The 23,603-nt window shown below is 42.2% G+C and overlaps 1 protein-coding gene and 1 long non-coding RNA gene across 2 annotated transcripts; both read right to left on the bottom strand.

Annotated features, from left to right (window-relative positions):
* Window positions 1-858: 858 nt before the first annotated feature.
* Window positions 859-3,294, bottom strand: LOC148054808 (uncharacterized). Its single transcript, XR_015706709.1, has 2 exons — window positions 1,556-3,294; window positions 859-1,183 (listed from the first exon to the last, which is right to left on the bottom strand). It is a non-coding gene; the product is annotated as an uncharacterized LOC148054808 (long non-coding RNA).
* A 169-nt stretch (window positions 3,295-3,463) lies between these two features.
* Window positions 3,464-23,509, bottom strand: AP3M1 (adaptor related protein complex 3 subunit mu 1). Its single transcript, XM_087766905.1, has 9 exons — window positions 23,247-23,509; window positions 14,242-14,517; window positions 13,343-13,514; window positions 10,868-11,005; window positions 8,781-8,866; window positions 8,277-8,410; window positions 7,394-7,601; window positions 5,825-5,969; window positions 3,464-4,526 (listed from the first exon to the last, which is right to left on the bottom strand). Exons 2-9 carry the CDS (start codon window positions 14,512-14,514, stop codon window positions 4,426-4,428), a joined length of 1,257 nt encoding a protein of 418 aa, XP_087623031.1. The 5' UTR covers window positions 14,515-14,517; window positions 23,247-23,509; the 3' UTR covers window positions 3,464-4,425.
* Between the last annotated feature and the right edge of the window lie 94 nt (window positions 23,510-23,603).

Raw genomic sequence — 23,603 nt, 5'->3', positions numbered from 1 at the left:
GGCTCAAAATCTTTTTTCAAGTTCTAGTAATAGTGAATTGAACAAAGTGTTACTGTATTTTCAAAAAAAAATCCCAAACCACAACAGTAAAAACCTACAAAATCCCCCCCACTCTAAAATATGCTTGGGATGTTTTTATCCTTCCATAATTGAACATGCCTTCATATACATATACATAATATATATACACACACACACACACATATTCATGTAATTGCTCCATGGTCTCTTTTGGCATTTGACAGAAAGGAGAATTATTGTTTTCGAATGAGTCTCTGTACATTTGCAAGGAACACTTGCAGAGTTCTGCCCAGATCAGCACTGACCTCATGATGCCCTCTTAATTTGCTGAAAACTGTTGCATCATCAAACCACCTTCAGTAGAAGTGCCCTTGTGGAAAAACCGCTCAGTCTTACCAGCTCGAAGAGACACACAATATAGCCAGCTGTCCTTTACCTGTCTGCAACAGTTACCCTACAGTTGGCCTTCCTCCTCTCCACCCCCTCCTTATTGCACTGTTATCTAAAAAGGGAAGTTAAATTGATGATGATACATCTGCCTCAAACTGACCTTAGCAAGAGAAAGCATGCGTTCGTCTTTAATTCACTCCTTGTGTCTGGGTATTACGAAATACGTGGTACCTAGGATCTTTCCGTAGTACTCTCTTCCTGCGATTACCTGCAACGGGGAGAGGAGGGAAGGAAGGGGTGCCAGAGCCTTAACCTGAATGTCTTGCGTTTGGTTGGTTTCTACCAGATCTTTAACATAATTGTAATGTAGTAATTTCTATTTAATAGTAAATGACACTGAATAGGTAGGGGTTATTTTTAAGGGATTTTCTAAATAGTCTTCCTGTATTACTTTCCAATGCTCCTCACGTTTCCCCAGTGCTGCCCCCCCCCCCCCCATTCAGGCTTCTCCGTGAGAGTTTTTTTTAGCATCACTGTTTAGTTGCTTGACTGATATTAATGCAATATTACTAATGCCTTTAATACATAATTGTTTATGCCAAAGATCACTTTTTGTTTATTGAGGAATGTTTGCAGTAAAGTTATGAATCATGGTTGCCTTTGATATTCTTCCAGAATGTTTGCCGTAAGTTCTTGAACTGTTTTGTAGAAGCTAAGATATTTGTCCACCTTATGCAATTACTGCTTTTTTGAACACTATTAGTCTTCAGACCTGAAATGCAGAAAAAATTTGAAAAAGACCATGAATGTCACTTAGAAATGTTTTACCACTATAAAACTTTGTTTATAAACAAAAATGTATTGTATAGTCTAATGTTTTCAACCTTTCTTTGGTTCTGTTAAAACAATAAAAATGCATTTGTACAAATGTCAGCTTATGAGTATTAATGATAACGGAGCAGTGGATAACACCCTAACGGCAAGCAAAGCAAAGAGCTAAAGCAGCAGAAATACTAAAGCAAAAGAACAGTTGTTTCTACATATTCTGAACAGAAAAAAAGTGTGAAGTTCCTCAGACAGCAGAAGATTAAAACAAGTTGTTTCTGTCTTTTGTGCCCGTAAAACCCGTAATTAAAGAACTTACTGGAAGCTGTGGTCCAGTGGGAGAAAACGGGATTTTTTCCAGAGGCCTGATGGTCATCTGTTCTAGTAACACCGAACAGGGTTCTGAAAACTTGAGATGGGGTTTGCCTGATCCTGTCAGTACGGGAAGACCTGCTACGCTGGCCAGCACCTCGTTAACCTGAATTTTACTTCACAAATGGAATGCCAGGGCCATCAGCATGGAGTCACTGTCCTGTTTCCTTCACAGTAAGAACCTCTTAAACACTTTCTCTCGCTAAAAATTTCTACCAGCACACGTAATGCTCTGACTTTGTGGAACCAACATTTATTGGTGCTGTAGGACCCGAAACATAATCCCACAGTGCCGGAAGGCATCTGGGATTTAGTAATAATAGGTAAAATTCAGATTTCATACTGTTCACACAGTTCTCTCCATATCCCAGAGACATATCACCTTTGTCAGCACTCCTAGGGCTGGACACCTAGAGAAGGGGAGATCAAACACTGGCAGTACTAATTCCTCAATAATGGCATCCTCCGATTTCTTAAGCTCTACTGTTCATACGGGTGCTGGTGCCATTTTCTTTAACAGGGAGAATGCGAACACAGTCCCCGCTTCTGCAGATTCTGCAGTTGAGTTTCCTGTGTTTGGAGACACGGCAGGAGCCAGCACCCCTACAGCAAAAGGGATAAGCCTCACCCAACAAACACCGTTTCCCTGATGAAAACCATCTTCATGCTCAGGGTGGCTTCCTACCAGGTGAGTGTAATTCTTGTTGACAGAGACTTCTGGTGGTGTGCTGTGCAGTATGGATCAAAGCTTTTCCAGAGACAGCAGCTTTGTGCATGCTCCCCTGGTGCCTGAGTTACAGAAGGCTGGCAAGGCTTGTTCTGTAACGTGCTGAAGGGAAGTGCAGGTGCTAAGGCTGGCCAGTTTGGGTGCGAGGTTATGTTCTGTATCAGTAATGGTGTCAGGTCTGAAAGGAGGTCTTGCAGCATTTCCAGGCTGCTAATGCAGAGGGCAGCTCTAGCTACTCAGATGTAAGCCTGGGGCGTTATCAGTTACATCTGAAGACAAGACTTCTGGTAAAATGACTGTAACTGAAGGATGCCATTTGCTGAAACCTGCAGCGGAACTGTAGGATGAGTAATGAATTGACGGATGTTTCTCCAGCTGAAAAAGGTAGACTAGAAGGTTGGTAGCTTTTAGTACCCAGTGTAGTGTCTACGCAAACGCAAGGCTTTCTTATAGGTGCTCGTTCTTAAAAGTGCTGTTTTAGCTACGCTAATCTACTGTAATTTCAGAAATTCAAAATGGTTGTCCATAGCCAAGGTTGCCCTAGTGATGTTACCAAGGAGGGTTCCTCCACCTTTTTTCGGACTGGATCATTTTTTGTCCCAGTATTTGAAATTTTGACTACTGAATGACTTTAGTTCCTATTCTTCATCTGAAGCAAAGTTAGTATCCATTCATCAATTTGTAAGCCAAACAGGTTAGGGAAACAAAGATTCTCCAGTCTCCCACCTTTCCTTAATTCGGAACTTGGGTTTCTCAGCCTGCTACGTACTGACCAGATGTATGGTTTGAAACCTGATGGGTACCGTGGAGCACGTATTGGTTTACAGAGATGACAATGCATTTATGCTGGTGTATAAGGAAAAGTTTAGTCAGCTTTGCATCATCACTGTTGCGTCTTTGAAATGTCATAATCTAAACATTAATTGTCCTCCATTTAAAAATAAAAGATATGAAAGGGAGCTTACCTGCCATGCTCCTAAATGCCCTTTCTGAACTTAAAGTAGCTGCACAGTGATCAAATTCAGTAAAGATGTAGCAAACAGTCAAGGTTTAATTGTATCTGAGATGTCTCCTGCCTAAAAGCATCATGAATAGTTTACAATAGCGTGAACATTTCACAAGAGAAGATGTATTTGCAGTAGAGTTCCCTTTATTTCATAACATTAAAGCACACAACCATTAAATACACGTGACACTTCTATTGTGCTATCTAAAAAGCTACGCTCCAACGTACACGTGGCACAAATCTGGTGGCATCCACTTCGACCAAGTGGAACATCTAAATCAAAGCAAAGGCTTCACATAAAAAATAGATCTTACTCTCTGCAACTGTGTTCTTAAAAAAAATGACGGCGACGATGAGACTGAATGGCAAGAAAGTGGATTACTGAAGCAACAATCACCTCCCAGATTTAATGCAGAATGTTATTTTTATCAGCTCATCTGCAGATGGCACAAATGAAAGCTGATTAAGGCAAATGCTTCTTAAGAAAGGCGATTTCTTGTAAACAACAAGGAAATTATTTTTCTCTTCATCAGAAGCTCTTTCTTAGGAGTGACAATTGCTATGTCCCAGGCCCCTGTGGGACCCCTGCCCCTCTCACTGCTGCTCTCTATTTCTGAAGGGATTACATGATGCTTTGTGGAATGCCAGCTTGCAGCTGGCTGTGAGAATAGCTGAGCTTTCTTTGCAGGCGGCTGCAGCAGCAAAACGTGCCGCCACAAGTCTTTTCCAGTGGCCTGTCTGGCCTTCATCATGTGCTTGGCCTCTGGGCTTTGGTATCTGACTGGCAGTGTAGTGTTTGCGACATTTTGTGGATCACCTATATCAAACTATTCACCAGCACAACGATTCAGTAAAAAAAAGTGAAGTGTATTAGAAAAAAAGTACCTTATTTTAAAGCCATATTAAGAAAAACTAAGCTATGCTTTCATTTTAAGAGCTGCTGTGCACAAATGCTTTGATCCCAAACTAATCAGTGTCTATTAATTAATTGGCACCTAATTAATAGCAACATAAGTCACTAAGCAGTCAAGTTTGTTTTTTTTTTTTTTTAAGGGGACCTTCCTCTTGGAAGCAGAGCATCTTCTCATGTCCTGACTTGGAATTTTCCTGCTTTTGTAATATATTTGACACCTTTAAAAGGCTTGTATTTTTCTCCATACATGTCTAGGCGATTCACTTTCAGTCCTGAAAAAGACAAAGACAAGCAGAAAGTTAAAAGCAGAATGCTAGAAATCACGTTAGTCTGTTAAAAGTCCTGCTTTCTTGAAGATCCGTTAGGAAGCTGATTTTCCTTCCTTTCACAAGTTCATCCAGTTTGAAACAGCAAGAGACCATTCTTGTCACCTACTCATAGCTGCCCTGGCAGGGCAACAACTTGTTTCTGTTCTACTCAGTGAGCCAACATCCTCCTTCCCAGGGATGAACTATTGACTAAATGAGTCTATCTTCCACAGCTCCTGTACGCTGCACTCGTTTCCAATAATGTAAATGAAGCAAAGGACAAGTTTAGAATTCTTTTCGCTCTAAATCATAATTGCAAGGACCAGCCATCCCTCTGCTATTAATTGAGGAACACCAGTAGCTATTAATTACCTAATAGTTTCAGGTTGTCCCCTGCTTTCTCACAGGTCCATTATCTCTGGCACCCAGCCAGTGGATCCACTGTGTTTTGCTAGATTTAAACTAGTGGGTCGCAAGTTTAAGAGGGAACTGCAGGATCCTGTTGTTACGCAAGGACTGACTGTTATTTACTCAGCAAAGCAGTCTAGCAAGCAGAAGGACAATACCTGGTACCTACCTAGAAAGGTACTACATTTACTACCCCCAATTCTTATCTACTGCCTTCAGTCATCTTCCTTCTTTCCAAATGTGAGTCTTTGCTCTGTGAGGGTCTTAATCCTTCAAAGCCTGCTTGCAGAAGCATTTTACACAGGGACAACTCGCATGATTTGTTTGCAGACTGAGGCCTTGTTTGCTTTAAATTTACTTTTGCACTTACCCTATCGACTTCATTCTGATTTTACTTGCAGATTGTTTTGAAGATGAAAAACTAACCAGCTCCAGAAGGAAAGAATAAGAATAGCATTCTTTAACATTAATGGAGTTTTTTTGACTGCTAGAAAGGGCTTTAGTGGTACAAGGCCACAGCAAGTCAAGAGCAGCGTGCTAAATCATCATCCATCACTCTCCACTAAAAGGATAAATTTGCATGTTTAATGCACAAGTCAACAAAGAACAATCCATTCTTCCATACACTTCTCACAGTCTTTCTTAGGCAAAACAATCGGGAATTCACAATTCCCTGCAAGGGAGTCTTCCAGCAAGGGTAACTGTCAGGTTTGGGTAAGTCAGACTTTACCTTTTTGGACCAAGCTGACTTCAGATCAGCATCTCCAATTAAAAGGTTAACAGTTTCCCTGCTTCATTGCCTACTGCTACGTATTCCGTCAGTTACCAATTTCACGTAATGCCCACCCACTCACCTGAAATTGCAAGCTGTTGTATCTTAAACTGAATGTTTAAACTTGGATTCTCCTCTGGCTTGGCAGCTCCAGACTGCAGGTTCACTATGCCCTTCAGGTTTGGTAGCTTTTGAGGGGTAATTTTGCCAACGTCCCACGTTAACACCTTGTCAGGAAAGAGAGAACAGTAGCAGCAGCTTTCTAGGAAACAACCTATGAGGTCAAGTTCATGTCAGGCTTTTAGTTTGCAGGCTGGGTACAGAAAGTAGCCTGGTAGCCCTGAGAATTATCCCGCTGGCTGGGAGATGGCATGGTTAGGGCTCCTGCGGGTATGGTGTCTTTTCCGTCCCAGCATTTCTTTTGCCCTGTCAGCGTTCCTTAGTTGGTCTGTGCACTTAATACCTCTTGTTCCTTTAGTAATGGTGGTTGTTCCTGTTGTCAGATCGGGACAGCTAGATCCATGAAGCAAGGAGAGTAACCAGCACAAAGGTCGAAGGAACTTAAATGCAAGCGTGAGGTGGACAGGAGCAAGGCACTTAGCAAAAGGAGATGTTTAAGCTAGAGTAACTTTCCTAAGGGTCACTTGTTTGCCGTTGATTCTTACATTTTAAAGAAGATACATGGAACCAAGTTGGCCCTTTACTCACACACAAGAGGGTTGTTTTTTTTTTTTGTTCTTATCATAAACTGAAAATTGTTGATAAATGCAGAAAAACCTCAGTTCTCCCTACTTGTACAAACTTCTGCAGTTACAATCCACCTAGTTATCCCAACCTTTGCTAAAAACACAGTATAATTTATTTCTGCAGACAGGAAAGGAGACTTCCAGTGTTTTTGTTGGTGTTTTTGTTTTTAAAAGATTAAGGTCTGTTCTTTTTGAAACAAAGTGTTACTTGGAGAGCTTTCACTTACAATTGAAATCGATTGCTGACTGAGATATTCCAAGGGCAGCAGAAAGCTCAGAGCAGGGTGTTAGAGGCAGCAGAATGGTTTGGCTCAGACTGCATTTCAGTGAAATGGTTCCTGGGTACTAAAAAGCTTCAGGAGCTTTAGGAAATTTAGGTCTCAAACCCCAGCTCAGAGGCAAGAAAGCAGGACTCCCAAGATACAGTTTTTCAGACCCTTTGTTTTCCTTCCTGTGTGTCTTCAGGCAGATCTTTTGGAAAAGGTGTTTTTTTTCTCATCTCCTGCTCCTTGTTTTTCTGGCAACCTATTTTCAAGTCTACTGCATTTTCTCCAGATAAGTATGTTTTAAAGAACATAGATTGCAAAATATACCATAGCTGAAACTACCGGCAAAATACTGCTGCATCCACTAAATGGAGAAAAATATTAGGGGGGTGAAGGAGCAGGGGAAAAGAGAGAAAGGGAGAGGGGAAGGGAAAGCAGACTGATAAAACCAGAAATCACAACTGGTGTGTATCTAAGTTTGAAAAAGTAAATTTTAAAGAGAAGATTTTTAATTCCTAAACATACACTGAAGGGAAAGTTTTCTGCTAAGTGTGGAACACTGCTCTAGTGCTCTGCAATATGTATGACTTGTTCTAATGTCATCTTAGATATTTAAATAAATAAAAACTTAAGACTTACTTTCGTAACTGGGTCAAATGTATAGCTGCCTTGTGTAGCAGTGAGGTTCATATTAAGTACGGCCTTTGGCATGTGAACTGTCATGACAACTCCTTCTACTGTTTTCCCCATATTCTGTTTTGGTCCAATGGTAACATCAAATCTTCCTGAAGAACTATTTTCCTTAAAACTGATCATGTGTTTCACATATACAGGAATTGCCACCAAGCTGAAACGAGAAGACAGTAGCTGAATGCATCCTGGCTACTTCTCTGCCTGAGAAAATAAAGCTCTTTCTCATAAATAGTTCTTTTGTTTCTGTCAGGTGTTCAAGGTAGAATTGGTTTGTTTCAAAAGTGAAAAGTGATACTCAGCTTTTCAACATCATTTCTGAATTGATTTTATCAGCAGAGAAATCACAGGAAAGATTTTCTTCCAAATCACTTGTCCTAATCTCCTTCCCTCCATCTGTTTGTTTTTTTTAAGTAATCTCACTGAGCTAATTCTCAGAACAGCCACCAGTCAAATCAGACTTAGTTTGTAAATATCTGCAGTTTAGACCTTTTTGCTTTATTCTTTTTATGAAGATCAGAGTCCTCTGTGTATACAGAGACTTAGCCACAAAGCATCTAGCAGCAACAATGATTACCAGGAATGAATAGCCCTGTATTACTGTCATGTGTGGTTTATCCCACTGAAAAACGATTGCTGAGTATCAGCAGCTCACTGAAAAACAGTTTTCTTGTTTTAGTGCGGACAGAGCAATGGATGAGACAAAACCTGAGAACGTGCATTTTGGCAACAATGCAAATTCCCCCCATAACAAGGAGAAATCTGCAGTTACTCAGACGGACAGCGGTAGATGGTATATCTGAAGAACCAGGGTGTCTAACCGGAAACGTACTTCTGTGAACTGACACGATAGGAGATCAATCTGAAATTCCCATCGGGAGGAATGAATGAAAGGACTCTCTCAGACTCCCAGCGTTTGAACCGAATACATGGATGGAAGCTGACATCATCCAGCAGCCGTGGGTTCTGTAAGTAGTGGCAAAGTGGTAAGTGAAATCTCATCAAGCAGTTTGAACTAGCTACTGAACTCTACTCATTTCCTATTTCTTGGACTCTAAGTATCATTCCTAGCCATTATCTGAGACATGCTACTGAGCTAGATGGGATTCTGATCTGACCTGGTGCAGCAGTTCCTGGGAGTGTATTTTTATGCACAGACAAAAGCCATTCCAACTACTGTGCAATGCAGCAACTTCTACAATGTAATGCAAAACTTGCTATTTTTTGTATGAGTAACACATGAAGTAGTGATTGCGCTCTTGAATTTTTTTAACTCTGATCATTAAGAAAAATAAATCCTGAGCAATTAAAATTCCCAAATATATGCTACATTTACCATGAAAGAAAGAGAAAGATCTGGCATTCCTGAGAGCTTAATACACGAATCAATAACACCTTGGATTTCTGCAAAGACTGTGGAACCTGTGGGGGGGGAAAAAAAAAAAAGACACTTGACTTAACATTATTATCAAGGGCCTAACAAATATTGTGAAGTGCAGCTAGAGGGCACAGATGGCATTTGCACAACACTTGAGAACACGCCAAGCACAGATAGAAAAGGTCATTCCAGTTACCTGTGGCCTGGGCAGCTTGCTAAAATATATGAGCCAGAGCAAACAGCTTGTCCCAAATCAGCTAATTATATTTGTGCCAGCTGTTACACAGGACTTGTACTGGATGTGCTTGAACTGATTGCCAGCAATGAGCAAATAAGAAGTTCAGAATATGCAAGCTCTGAATCTTCCTGTCCTTCCCCTCCAGCAAATGAGCAAGTTGTGTAGTGGTGCAGGGAATTTGAAGCACATCAAAACAGTCAACATCAAAACACAGTAAGTTTGTGCTATAAAGCTCCAGATAGCCTTGGCTTTCACAAGCATGCCTTGTTTAACAGTGGGATTACATATTCATCTTGATATTAAATAAATCTATAGCCAAACAAACAAACAAACAAAACCCAAAGCAAGAATATCAAGCATCCTACCCAGGAAAGGCTCATTTACTTAAATGCCCTATAAGGACAGCAAGGCATGAGCAGGATTCTGGACTAATTAGCCCTAGAAGCAAAGGTTATTTTAGAAGATATGTAGAAACTATTGCTGATCTAGTCAAGGGGACAGAGAAACTGTGGGTTAATACTTTGCCTGAAAAGAAGGGATGCTGTTTCAGATTAAAGCAGTTAACCATATCCCTATGAAATAAGATAACATCCCTCTTCTAGGGGAGCAACCTTATCTACTTCTTAGTCCTAGTGAAGGTTAGGAATAAAGATGCTTGCATTGCTAGTCCCCAAGGGATCAGAGCAGAAAAGAGTAGCTATGACTACTGCAGTGGATCCTCAGTAGGAAATTCAAACACCCAGTGGACACTGACTGGGCTTGAAATACATATGGAAACACAAACATGGTCCTGATTATAACTCCTCAGACTAAGCACTCATACTACCCTTGGGAATCCTATTGAGCTAGGAGAGTAACACAGCCATCAGGGTGTTCTGACTGTGATTGCCACCTTCTTTTAGTTTCAAGATGGCAAGAGTAAATGCTGCACAACAGCTATTTAGGACCATCCAGTTCAATGGTGGCCAAAGCGTTTGTCGAACTGGTGTATGGAACGAAAACAACACTGACTACAGCTACAACAGCAGCACTGAATGAAGAAATTAGATATTTGCTCCCTGCCCCATACCACCACAAAATGGTGTCATGCAGTCTTCAGCTTTAGTAACTGACAGCCCCAATAATGAACAAAATAGCAGGCTCCTGCCTGCAGCATAGCGGTTTTCTTCTTGGATCAGCTTTTTCTACTTCTTGGCACTGGCAACATTTACACAAAAGTCATCAGATTCCTCCTCAGAGTTAAATCTCAGGTTAGTGATTTTTTGTATTTGAGGATATCATGTTTCATTCACAGAAAAGGAAGGAGTATTATTGTGCTTCATAATATCTGGCTCCAGTTTATATCTAAAGAAAACTATACTGTCCAGCTATTTTGCACCAAGTTTTGTCTTGCTATCAGAAGAAAGCTAATGAAAGCTTTTATCTTGCTCATTCGAGAGCCTACGAGGACTACAGTAAATTGTTGGCAGGAACAATGGAAGATAATTTTCTCATCACATTTAAACCTTCAACCATTTTTTTCCATTTATATCTCTTAAGAGATAATCAATATACAAAGAGAAAACATCTAAGTAAAGAATATTTCTTATGGATATTCTTGAAGCAGCCTAAAGCATATTGCTATTTTAAGACGAACTGAAGAAATACATTTGGGCATGTCATTTAAAATTTTGTACTTCTATTTAAGACATAGATCCACGTATATAAAACATATGCAAAAAAACAGTTGGACTGTATTCTCTCTAAACATCAGCAGCTAAACGTAAACCCATTCAATAAACAAAAATGAGTTTGCAAGGCATCTTACCTGATTTGTCTATAATCGCATCAATTTCTTCAATGACATCAAAATAGGCTTCGTTGTTTGTGTATTTTACCCCTGCTCTGCGCCAAGGAATGTTGGACAACTGTCCGGTGGGAAGTGTGTCACCCACATTACTACTGCCTTAAAAATGAAAAGGAACTCAAAATCAGTAATTAATTACAAGAGGAATGTTTCAACTGCCAAAATTAAGAATCAAAGCAAGATTTGCCCCCAAGAACTGCAGACTAGAACCTGGACCACTACAATTTCATTCCTTAGGTGATGTGAATGCACTTTAAGGATGTGTCCAGACTTAGTTTTCAGACTATACTTTGCACAGCAAAATACAAGGCTCAGGTCAGCAGGAGGTTTCAGTGGGAGTAGACAGGGGCTAGATCCTGTGAAGGATTTCATCACTACAATTCAAGACATTACAGCTCTTTGTGAGGGCCTTAAGCATGCCTCCCCCTTCTAAGAGTTTTAGCTGGCTGACTTCAGGGCTGATTTACTGATAAGAGTTGTTATGAACAAAGACCTGGAAGAAGCCTTAGGGAGGGCTCCCACCCCCTTTGCTTCGGAGCTGTTAGGCTGAGGCTCTCACCCTTGGTACCCATCTGAGCTACCCCGCAGCAACATGACAGCCACGTCCACACCTGACCACATGCCAAATCAATCCAGACCCTGCCCATAGACTTGACTTTCTGGCTTGACCTGTCTCATCATGATGGACTTTCCTGGCAATCACTGAGTTGTAGATGACCCTGTTATCATCTGATCCTGACCTGCTGGCTCAACTTCTGGGCTCCTTACTAGTGGTGCCACTGCCCCTGCCTGCCTTGCTGTCATCCTCGGCTCCTCATTCTTAATACCACCCAGTGTGAGAAAAGGGCTTCCTGAGCTACCTAGTTATAAAGTAAAATGGTGATTCTTTAAAAAGAAAACAAAACAAAACAAACTTATCCCTTCTAGGGCTCAGGTGACTGATCTTGGAATCCCAGTATAGTGGAAACAACTCCCTCTGCTAGAAGTAGGTCTCAGGACAGGGCTGCAGCTCACGCTTGCTTGTGCCCTTTAGCACAACGAATGTGGTAGTGTGTCCTGCCATGTGAGACAGCTTCACTGAGAGGCTGGCAGCCAGCAGTTATCGTTTCTACACAACCTGCTGGGTAGGCCCTCTCCTAGCAGGCAAAACCCAGAAGTTTTCACTTTTCAGCTAGTAAAACAACTCACACAGAAAAAAAACCCTCCCTAAAGTCCACCTCTGTGCTATAATACGTGGGGGAGGAGTTGCAACCATTTCCCTACTCCCTCTGCATCTCTGAAGGGGAGCAGTGGCCGTGTCCCTGCCTTGTGTCCCTCAGCAGCCTTGCAGGGTGCAGCAGCACTACGCAGGCTGGGCTGCCAGGCCAGGTAGGCGGGAGAGCTCTCAGGCTGCCATTTCCCACCTGCTCAGCACTGAGCTGTCGACAGTGACAAGATGCAGGCTGCCCTGGGCAGGCGCTTTAGGCTCCTAGGGAATTCTAATAAGACTTCAGATAAAACAAGAGGATTTGATGCTGCAACCCTTGACTTCAGGAGTCTTAATTCCCCTTATAGTGGTGCATCTAGTCCATTCACGTCATAGGAATTTTTTGTAAGTATAACTACCAACATCCAAAACCACATTTAAAAAAAAAAGCAATCAAAACCCAAAACCCAGAAATTAAAACTGATGAGATCTATACTCAAAGATTAAACCACACGTGCTACCTCAAAGACCAGCTCCTCTGAGCGCTACCTCTGTGTGGCCCTGCAGCCCACCTATTACTCTTCTAACTACTAACACAATGTACAGGCGAACATCTCGCATATCTCTGACCCCATGTGACACCTCGTGGCGTACTTCCCTTGCACCCGCCTGCCAGACAAGCAGATTCCACCAGCTCAGCTGACAGACATTTGGCTCTGTCAGTGCAAGATATACCCATTTACAACAGCCTGAAACCAGCTCCGAACTTGATGGATGCTGATGGTGGTGGGGGCGGGGAGGAGGCTGAGGACAGGCTATTTGCTTCCCTTCGTGCTATGTTCCCAGCCAGCAAAGATTTATTAGATATCTGTTATATACCTTTCTATAATGATTTCTTATAAAATGCATAACCTTCTCCAATGCCCCTCAGTTATTCAAGGCTTGGGGCTAGCTCTGTACCAATCCCAGAGCACCTGTCTCCAGTATGTGCTGTCTGTGCTGGGAATGGCTATTCCTGAGGGACTTGGGCAGCTGTGGCTGGACCAGAGAGTGCCACTGGGAATATCAAAGGGGCCAGGCATAAACTGCAAATAAGGAGGAAGTTGCTTTTATTCAACTCTTAATTGTGAGAAGTGGCAGGACAGTGGCCTCACCTTACAGATTCACACCAATATGATATTTTTTAGCTATGAAGCGTGATGGGGCTTTTTTTTTAAGCAGCCAGTCACCGCTGAAAATTATTTTCATACCTGTGATGGAGTTGACAACAGAGCGCAAAATTGTGGGAGGTTTAATCAGCTCCTTCAATATGTTAGATTCTGTTGCCAGTGGAAAGCCATTGTCTAACATTTCTTCTAGAAGTTCATACACAATAACTACATTGTCCTTAATTGCAGTCTCAGAACATTCGCCGAAGTAATCCTAAACAAATCAGAGTTACATAGGAGAGGATTTTTATTCCTGTTAAAATACTTTGCAAAAGTTAGCTTGTTTTTTTTTGCTTACAGAAACCCTCCAATATATCAAGGCATTTTAGTGCCTAAACTAACTAGCTACTTCTGTAGTCTGATTGCATCACACGTTAAGGTTATATTTATCATCTAACTAGAAATAACGACAGCGCAAACAGTGAAATTAATGTAATCCTAGTTTACTAGTATATATGTGTCAAAGGTTCTTCCACTTGTGAATGTTAACACATCTTCAGTTAGAAGACTCTTGTAAAATAAGGGGACTATCTTTTGGCAATGCCCAGTCTTCACAGAGGTTCCTTTATTTACAGTATCTGTGAAACAGGTTGAAAACTGACTCATGCTTCGCATCTCCTTCCTCCCTACAGAGTGCTTTATGACTGTATGCTCCTTCTTGTTCATCTATATAACATGAACAGTACAAAAGCTTACAGAAAAGAGACAGCATTTACAAAGCGGGATTTGGGTTTTAGTGCATATGCACTGGTATCTATAAATCAAATGAATGCACAAAATATACCTTCTGTTCCCTTGTACTCTATAAACCAGTGGTTGACTTAAAAATTGCAAAGGGGAAAACCACTGACAGGAGGGTTTATTACTTTTCTTTAAAAGAAGTTCATACAAAAATTCCCTTGGCATTATTTCAATTTTGAAATTATTTGATGGTGACAGACCTGGAAAGTATCTGCTACTCGGTGTAGAAATTCAATTACAAAGAGTGGCGGCACTTCTGTCTGTATGACAGACACAAAGAAGATTTTATCCCGATAGATGCTGATGAGGTAGTGATGTGGCGTTGAGATGACAGGAGGCACATTCTCAACATCGATTGCTTTCTCCTGAGCTTCAAAGAAATAATCACACACAGATTGGCTCACAACGCTCTTCCAGTGCTTCTCCAAGAATATATCACCAGAACAGTTTATAAGAAACAGGCTGTGGATCATTTTCTGTTGGAAACACAAAGAAGTTAAAATAAACAAAAGGATATGAGGATTGACGTTATTTCTTCTCTCAGATTCCCTTTCTTACAACGGTTATTCTTTATTAACATGCACTGTGAATTTAAAAAAAAAATCTGCTTTGCTGCTTTTCTTTAAATTGCATTTTCTTAGAGAAATGTTCCATTCCACCACAAAATATTTCACAGTGGATTAAGTTGCTTATATATATATATATATCACACTGTAAGCAAGAATCCAGCACCCTTGATTTCCACTTTCATCCCTATTTGGTATTTGTAATTTATTTCTTGAAGAAAAGCTGACTCTCATGAGTTGGCACTCAAACATGTTTGGCAACATGTAAGCGTAACTTATAGAGTTTCCTATGGCAGAGGAGTTTGTGTAACATTTACACGCATAATTAAGAATTGCACTATCTTAAAGATATAGCTCTTTAGCTCGTCAGCTTTCAGCTACTGAATTAGAAAAGTGGTTTTTTTTTTATTTCCTGGCTGATTAGTCTTTTACTTATAATCTATGCCAAGCTGCACTTGGATAAAGGGTTGGAATTCATTAAAAGTACAAAAAACCAGGAGTTTAAATCTGGTTTAATGAATAAAATTGCCTCAAATGTGCTCGACACACATGAAATATGTTTCCATAAAATGTTTTACACTTAAAAACTCACTCATGAAAAAGGGGAGTATGAACTGCAGATAAGGAATGTAACTTTTTTCTTATATCTTTAAAGGTTTACAAATAACATGCCTCAGCCACTGATCCTTCATTTTATTCATGGGACAAGAAGCTTATCCGCCTTTTTTTTTAAAACTAATTCCCACTCTATTTCTCAACTTTCAATGAGATAAGTGAACTAAGTTGTTGATTCAACTGAATTGAATAAACTATTTTCTCCACATCTACAGAAAAGACAAATGCTAGCAGACTTCAGTTTATCTCTTTAGCCTTTACATCAGACAGATATAATGCTTTGGCTGACCTGCAGTATAACCATCCTCTGACAAAAATAAGGTCCAAGTTTAAACTCAGGCTTAGAAAACAAAATAAACAAATTGTAACCCAAGCACTGGCTCCTCACGGTGAAGTTCACCTGGTACTTATATCCTGCATAAATTCATTCTGTAGTTGAAGAAGCTGCCCCTGCCAGTGGCTGTTCATCCCTTTTGCCCTCCAGGTATTGATTTGAGCAGGTCTGTGGCTCTACAATTACCTATATCAGGAAACTGGTCCAGCCATAAATTGACCCAGAAAAAGGAGTTTCTGGTCAGATCAGCTTCCTGGTGCAAGTTATTACACTGCCAGAGAGTGCTACAGCTGGCACAGAGGAGATGGTGGAAATGAGCAGATGATAGCAATGGAGAGATCCTGAATTAAAGTTTATTTAGCCTTTGGAGGAATTCAGACGTGACTGGAAAGAGACCAAATAGTTACTGGGCATCCACACCTTGAAACAGGAAGATCACCATCAACTCTGCATGCCCAAGAGAAGCCAAACACATCTACCAAAAACCTATTGTAGTTTTCATTAATCTTAGGATGTTTGGCCAAGATCATGCCATAAAATGCAGATAAAATTTGCTCCTTCGCTCATGTTAACTCTGGCACACAAATGTGAAGATGGCACAGAAGCATCTAGATGTAAATGGCCCAGTCCCACTGAGATATTAAGGAGTCTAAACATTGTATGATTAAGCCTCATTCCAAAATACTGGAATAAGCACTTAGCTCCGTCCAGAGTGAGCTCTTGTTGCTGTGTCTGAATCTAAACTGTCCAGAGTACTAGGCTGACCTCCCAACATGCTTGTAACACTGAAAAATGGTCTGGCCCTGCAGATCTCAACAAAACAAAATTATGTCTTCCAAAGCTCACCAGAGAAGGTGAAAAAGGACTACTAAAGAAGGTAGCTAGCACGCTACTACCCTCCACCTAAGTCAGCAGATGTGGGAAGGGAGCCAAGATGCAGCTTTTCAAATTCTAAACTCCAGCTGCTCCTTCACATGCATGACAGCAATGTGCTCATCTTCACTGGGGCCTTGCCAGGTCTTACATACCTCGTGCTAAGAGCACATTGTCTTTGGTGATAGACGCAAAAAGACCAATAATCAGAACGTGGACGTAAAAATACAACTAAGCCAATACAGTATATAAGAGGAAGTTCTTTTGGAAACTGTGATTGCTAATTTGCTTAAGAGTGGGAAAGGAAACAAAGCTACGAAGTGTTATTCTGTGTTTCTACTGTATCTCTCCTGAACCAAATTAATCTCTAATTAGCTTGTTAAAAAAAAAGATGATTTTAATACTGTGAGCACAGCAGTCTTATAACGGAGCCTTGACACAATTGCTTTAATCCAGTTTAACCTAAACATGTTCTGAATTTAGCCAGTGCTGAACATTAAAACCCTCCAAAATCTCCTGGATAGTGACACAACAGTGGCAAGTATAATCAACCACTGAATGTCAGTATTGTTCCACACCAAGGCAGCCTAAACATATGAAGGTGATCAGCTATAAAGCTTAGAATAGTTCCCTGTACATTTTAATATGGATACAATAGCATATCTGTTAACAAACATAAAACCCAGTTCCTAGTAAATGCACACAAAGCTGCATAGGAGAGTTTCGGTACAAGCAGCACTGGTAAGACTCCATTTCCAGAGGACTTGATCTATAGCCCACTGTGGAGAAGCTATGCGGGACTGCAGGCAGCTTCGGGCGATACTCTGACAAAGTGTATCAGATACGTGTGACAGAGTGTTTTTAAGCCCTAGCAGTTGTCCTGCTGTTAACATTCATACAGATTCTATTGATCAGAAACAATTGCATTTGTCACGATATACTTTTAACAAGCACAGTAGCACAGCAGGCCAGCATAATCGCTACCTAAATAGAGCAACTTCGCTCTACTGTGCCCACAGCAAGCTCCTGGCGCATGAAATGGCTGTGTTAGCAGGGCCTCTTCTTTTGCCACAAGTTCCTCTTAGGATATTAAACCACGACTAGATATGCAGTCGAGGGAGGGCACAGGTAACCAGAAAGGGCAGCAGCGTTAGACCACTGCCCCTGTTTACTCATCTGCCCCAAGCTGCCCAGGTACCAGCTATGTTCTTAGGAGTGTTTGTGTGGCCTCGCGGTAAACTGGAGTAGCAAACTGATCCAGGGGACCATGCTTGGCAGATTAAGGCTTTACAGTACCTGTGGAAACTAAGCAGTAAAATCCCACCTAGCTGCCTACCCTATCTTCTGGGTAGGAAGGTAGGGATTACAGGATTTCCCATGATACATAAGAGTTCCCTCCAAAACCCCTCGCATACTCCTTTCCTCTTTCACAAGTTTTAGCAGTACACTAATTTGAAGTGCTCTGGAAAATCGCGGCTCTCTCCTTGCAGCTTAAGCACAGAGCCGGCAGACCCACGAGCACAAGCCCTGCCCTATCACTCAATGGGCAGCTCAGTTTGAACGCTTCCCTGTGCCAGCGCTGACTATAGTAAAGAAGCTCTTAGAGCAGTGGGGGCATCAGTCTATTACATGCAAGACTAAGTCATCTGATTTATCCCACACACTGTCAAACAACTCGCACCAGCCAATTAAAGACAGATTTCATGTTGGATATCTTACAACTGGTACTACTACAAAAATACCTTATGTAAGCTATTATTTAACAAAAATTACTTACAGTGCTCCCAATACTGAAGATTTCCTTGCTGCTCTATTTTTTGAGTGCCAGATGTCATTTCAGACACGTAGACATCCCTGAATTCATTTCTCAGTACCCTATCTGCTTCTATCTCATCAGAACATTAGATTTGCAAAGAAAAAAAGATTAAAAAATGCTGAACATAAAAAAATCAATCTAGTAACAGTAAGACTCCTCACACCAATAGGTCAAACTAATACTTGCGTCCAAACAGCAAAGCATGTTAAGAGCTGTGACACTTTGAGGGTAAAGGTCTTGAATCAAAGTTCGTAAGTCTAAAAGAACACTAGCAGAAGCACATCACCAAAATTTAAGAATCATGAGAGTACCTGTGCAGCAGCGTACACATACACCACTTTGAGATGGCAGCATAAAACCACTCTATGTAAGATACTGAAGGTGTGCTTCTAGGACTATTTCAAAAGGATGTGCCTCCCATCTCCCTGGTTTTAGGCCCACCTAAGAAGCGTACTGAAGACGTACGTGAATTATTATTTGCATCTTTAGTCCAGAGCAAGCCATTTAAGCTCATTTTTAGTAGGCTGACAGCCTTCCATACTACTGCCTGAGCGAAAGGCATTTTACAGGCGCTGCAGCAACCAGCAGCCCAGCAGAAGTTCTGCAGCTTCTTCTCACAGACTTCCCATCCTTGCTCTGACACACGAAACTCCACGTGATTATTTGTAGTCATTTCCACCCCATCAAAATTTGAAGTCCTCACAAAAGAACTAAATATTTTAACTAAGGCGCCTTCAATACACTGTTTCCAAGTCTGTAGCTTTTCTTTTGACTAAATCTGGATTTTGCAATGTTACTGTTTTTTCAGTCTCTTGGCAGAGAAACATCTGGCCTGAAGTCACAGAAGGCTCACAAGACAAAAGTGGAGCTCATTGGCAAGAGGGAGAGGCTGTGAGCATGGGAAAAAGACTGATTGCACGTGCTTGTCCTTAGCTACAATTAAGTACTCGAAAATGCAACTAATGCAGAAATACTGTTACAGCTGCTTTTCCATAACACCGAGCTGAGTTACAGTCAAAGCTCAGGGAAGTGAGGAATTTGTCACTGACCTCTGCAATGCCCTTTAGAGCTAGTAATAATTACTGAAAACGGCTCAAAATGGGACCATCACTGGGAAAGTATTCCACAGCTTCCATGTTCCCTGCATTTGGCACAGCTGCTCTGAAGGGTGGAAGGATTAGTGGGGGTGGACTGTCTGAGCCTCTGTTATGTATTTGTGGAAATGAACTTCTACTGACAAGCGAATGGAAAGTAATCAAATGCCTAAAGTAATCTGGAGAAACAAATAAGCTAAGATAGGCAGTTCTATTTCTATTTTAAAGCTAGTATTTTTGTCACAACCAGCTGGTCGGTAGTTTAGCTTTTTCCTATAAATTCAAGATGTGTCACAAATGCGCCACAGATGTGGCAAAACTAAACAACCTTTCCTACCCACCTCCCCAACCCCATTCACTGGCTCTTAAAACAAATGAAGAGAAGTCCTATTAAATACTTGAATGACATTTTCAAGACAGCCAACATGACAGCTCTGAACATAGATATAACTGGCTGGACCAACCCTGACACAACATTAGAAGTTGTGATTCAAACAGATACACCTGGAAGTCTCAGATCTTACTAAAATGTGAATATTCTGTAATTTCACAGTTTTTGTAAGGCTCCTATCATTGTTAACATATCTTACTGCTGCTGCTCAAGTGTCATTAATATTTTTAGTTATAAGATGCTCACAGCTCAGGTATCTGCACATTAAAATAAAAACATTTTTGCAACCCTTTTCAAGAGCTGCCTGGTGTCCCTCTCTGTCAGTCAAGCAAAACTCCCATAATCAGTTCAACTCTAACTTACCACCATGAAGTGCTTGTGCCTGTACAACTACTCAGATGCATATTTTACCAGCAAGATCATCCCTACTAAAGACTAAACACTTTGCTTCCCAGATGTTCAGTATACATTTATTTATCTTCACTGTCATTTAAAACACTGTTGATAACTTTCTGGAATTGTTTTTATAAGAAAGTAGCCCTTTGAGAATAGTCTGAAGTTGTCTTAAATCAGTGTTTGGGATGATAACAAAATTTCCAACTTCCTCCATGCTTTTACCAATAACAATCACAGCCTGCATAAGAATTTGTGCAGCATTTCATCCACGGACTGATGAGCTTTCCAATAATACATTTGCATGGCGCCTCTGTTCAATTTAGTTCCAGTATAAATCTTCTAATTCCTGGCAAGATAGTTTCATCTCTTGCCAACAGAACAATATTAGATCCTGAATAATCGAATAGTATTAGATCTGAATAACTGCAGTTCCCTTTGGGACCTGCAAGAACAGAAAGCTTCACTGTAAAAGCTGAAAAAGCAAGAGTTTCTTAGAAGAAAAACCAAACACTAAAACAATTAAAAATTCATTGCTAAAACTACATGTTTACATGAAGATGAAACATTTCTAACACAATTTACATCCAAATCAGCTGCTTTAGGACTACTAAGGGACCACTTAAGAAATTCACTCTCTGAAAGCAGTACTGAATAGACAGAGAGGACTAAATGGACACAGTAAGGAATATCTTTTCATGCATTTACTGCCAACGGGATTTTCAGGAACAGACTGATAATTAGGCTAATATTCCAGCCAAACCATGGAGAACTCTGAACAGCCAAGGCAGCAGGATTCAATCAAAGGATATAAAAGCCTCGTCTCAGTAGTTCTTGGGGAAGATGTTTTCCATCATGCTCTCCCAATTCACTGCTCCAGTAAGTCTGATGGGCCGGAGCGACAGCGCTACCAGCTTTATACTGCTCTTTTTCACAGGCACTATTTTAAGAGGCACTCGAGGTTCCAGAAAGGACAAGCACAGTGCCAAAGAGCCATGCACTACTGAAATACTAGAACAGAGCCAACAAGTATCACTGGAACCCTGCTGTAAATGACAGCTCTTGCTAGTGTGTGTGCACTCCGCCACAACTAGGCCAAACACAGACAGCAAAAGGAAGGCATATAGCCATTTCTACCTCCCTTCTCTTCCATGAGAAGAGAGCAGAGTGGCACTCTTAATTCTTCCATCCTATATGAATAAAATTAGGCTCCCAAATACTAAGTCTTAAAGAATCTTCTAAGAAGTTCCTGTTAAAAAGCAGCCTCTCATGCATTATGTTGAATAAGCATAAAAAAGATGCCACTCATTTTCTGTGTATTAACTAAGTTTTAGAAGCTATATGGGAAGCTGTACATTGCGGGAAAATATAAAGGAAATGAGGAAGGAACTTAACATTTTAAAAAGGTTTAATGGTTTCTTCCCATTATTACAGCCACGAAGTACAGCTGCCACTTGTCACCTGCTGGTCAGACCTCTCTACTTCAAGGACTTCAATTTCTCTGTCATGAATCCTCAAGACAAGGTTTCTATTTAAGATTCTTAATGCAGAACTGCTTGTAAGGAGAGCTTTGTTTGAAAGAGTAACTGGAACTTAACTGGTGCATAGCTATTTTGCACAACAGAAAATTTCATTTTTTAACAAGGACAGCAAAATTAAGCACTAGAGGGCGTGGAGTGGTCTTAATGTTTAATTTGCCATCTGCAAGGAATTTTCAGGTATGTGCACACAGACAGGAAAGAATCTGCTTGTCCCATTTTTTTTTTTCCAAAACCAGGTTTGCTTGTGTTTTTGAGTTAGCACCCAACACATCACAGATTAAATCCTAGACATTTACAGTAAAATACCATTCAGATGTTGGTGGAGTTTTTTTTAATAAATGAGAAGCTATGCACAATTCAAACCTACTGGGAACTGCCAGCTGAATCAGTCTCATGGCTGGCATAGTCAGTTCTTTTGTAAAACATTGCTTCCATCATTTTACTTCTTGCATGAGTAATTTGATTTGCTTGTGCTTTTCTTGCAAAATAGCTTTTCCTCTCCCATACTGCAGTCTGCCTCCTATGAACATGAATTTTCATTAGTCCAGTATGATTTTTTGCCTGGTCATTTATACAATAGCTACATTTAGCGGTGAATGTATTCCTCCAGTCTGGTCAACATCTAATGAGTACAAATCATTCATCATACTGAAAAGATGGCACGGGCATTGCTACTTCAAAGCAGATTGGCACTGAAACAAAAGAAAAGAAGCGACAACCTCCACTCAATTACCCTATTAGGTACTGAGCAGGGCTGAAACGATGTGCAATGCACAGTGGTGGATGATAATGGATTAATTTCCAGTGCATGTTAGGCAAATCTACACTCACAGGGCCCCTTGCTAATTAAGCAAGTAGAGCATGACCAGAACCACCATGTTTGCAGCAGTGCTGCTGAAAAGATTCAGATGACCTGGGCGCTACCCCTCCTGCAGCCCCCCCGCCCCTCCCGGTGTGGCTTTGCTGCAGGTTTTGCATACAGCCTTGAATGGCAGCTCCTGCATCATCCCTCCTGCAGGCCCTGCGCCATCTCCCCTAAAAACTAAACCGAATTACCTCCCTCTGCATAATCCCTCCTTCTCATCGCTGCTTGTCGCTTCAGAGTAACCTGCGGCTGGGACGCTGACCCGAGGGGACCCCGGGCAGGAGGCAGCCCAGCCGCTCCCTCGCCCGGCCTCACGCCGAGGCCCCCACGCCCGCAGCCCTGACAGGCGCCGGCCGGGCCTTTGCTCCAGCGCAAGCCGTGCTGTTCTGCACAGGCACCAGAGCCCAGAAAAGAGGGGGGTTTATTCAAGCACGGAAATAATTTTGCATTTAAACGGACACCGAACAACGGAAACGGACGCAGGTAAAACGGGAAGTCTCGGATTTACGGGGCAGCCTCCCGCTACCACCGCTGACAGGGATGCCACCGCTGGCCGACTCCAGCCACCCAGAACAGCCGGCGGCTGCCTACAGGGCCGGGCACAGGCGGCTCCCGTCGCCGCCCGCCCCGCCGCCGCCTTCCCCGAACACGGAAACCAACGCCCCCCGGTGAGGCCTCCCTCAGCGGCCTGGGCCCGCCCGCCCCGGCCCCACGTACCTCCCCCGGCCCGGTGCGGCCCGCTCGCCCCGGCCCGGCTCGGCCCGTCCCGTCCCGCTCCCGGGGCAGCGGCCAAGATGGCGGCGAGGCCCGGCAGCGCGCGGGGCCGCCCCCCGGCGGAGGCGCAGGCGGCCGGGGCGCTGCCTGCGCTGAGCGGAGAATAACGGGCGCCCCCCCCCCCCCCAGCCCCGCCGGCCCCGCTGCCGCCGCCAGCCGCCCACCACCCGCCGGCGCCCCTCGGCCTCGGCGGCGGGCAGAGGACGGGGGCTGCCTCCAGGCGCTAAAACCACCCGGGCAGGCGGCGCGGCGGCGCACCGCTGGGCAGGAGCGGCGGGCGGCGCGGTCTCGCCTCCCCTC

The sequence above is a fragment of the Nipponia nippon genome, unplaced genomic scaffold (genome assembly GCF_047370975.1).
Source record: "Nipponia nippon isolate SJK-2023a ecotype South Korea unplaced genomic scaffold, ASM4737097v1 scaffold_3, whole genome shotgun sequence".
NCBI classification, from domain to species: Eukaryota; Metazoa; Chordata; class Aves; order Pelecaniformes; family Threskiornithidae; genus Nipponia; species Nipponia nippon.
This window is presented reverse-complemented; position numbering and strand designations above follow the sequence as displayed.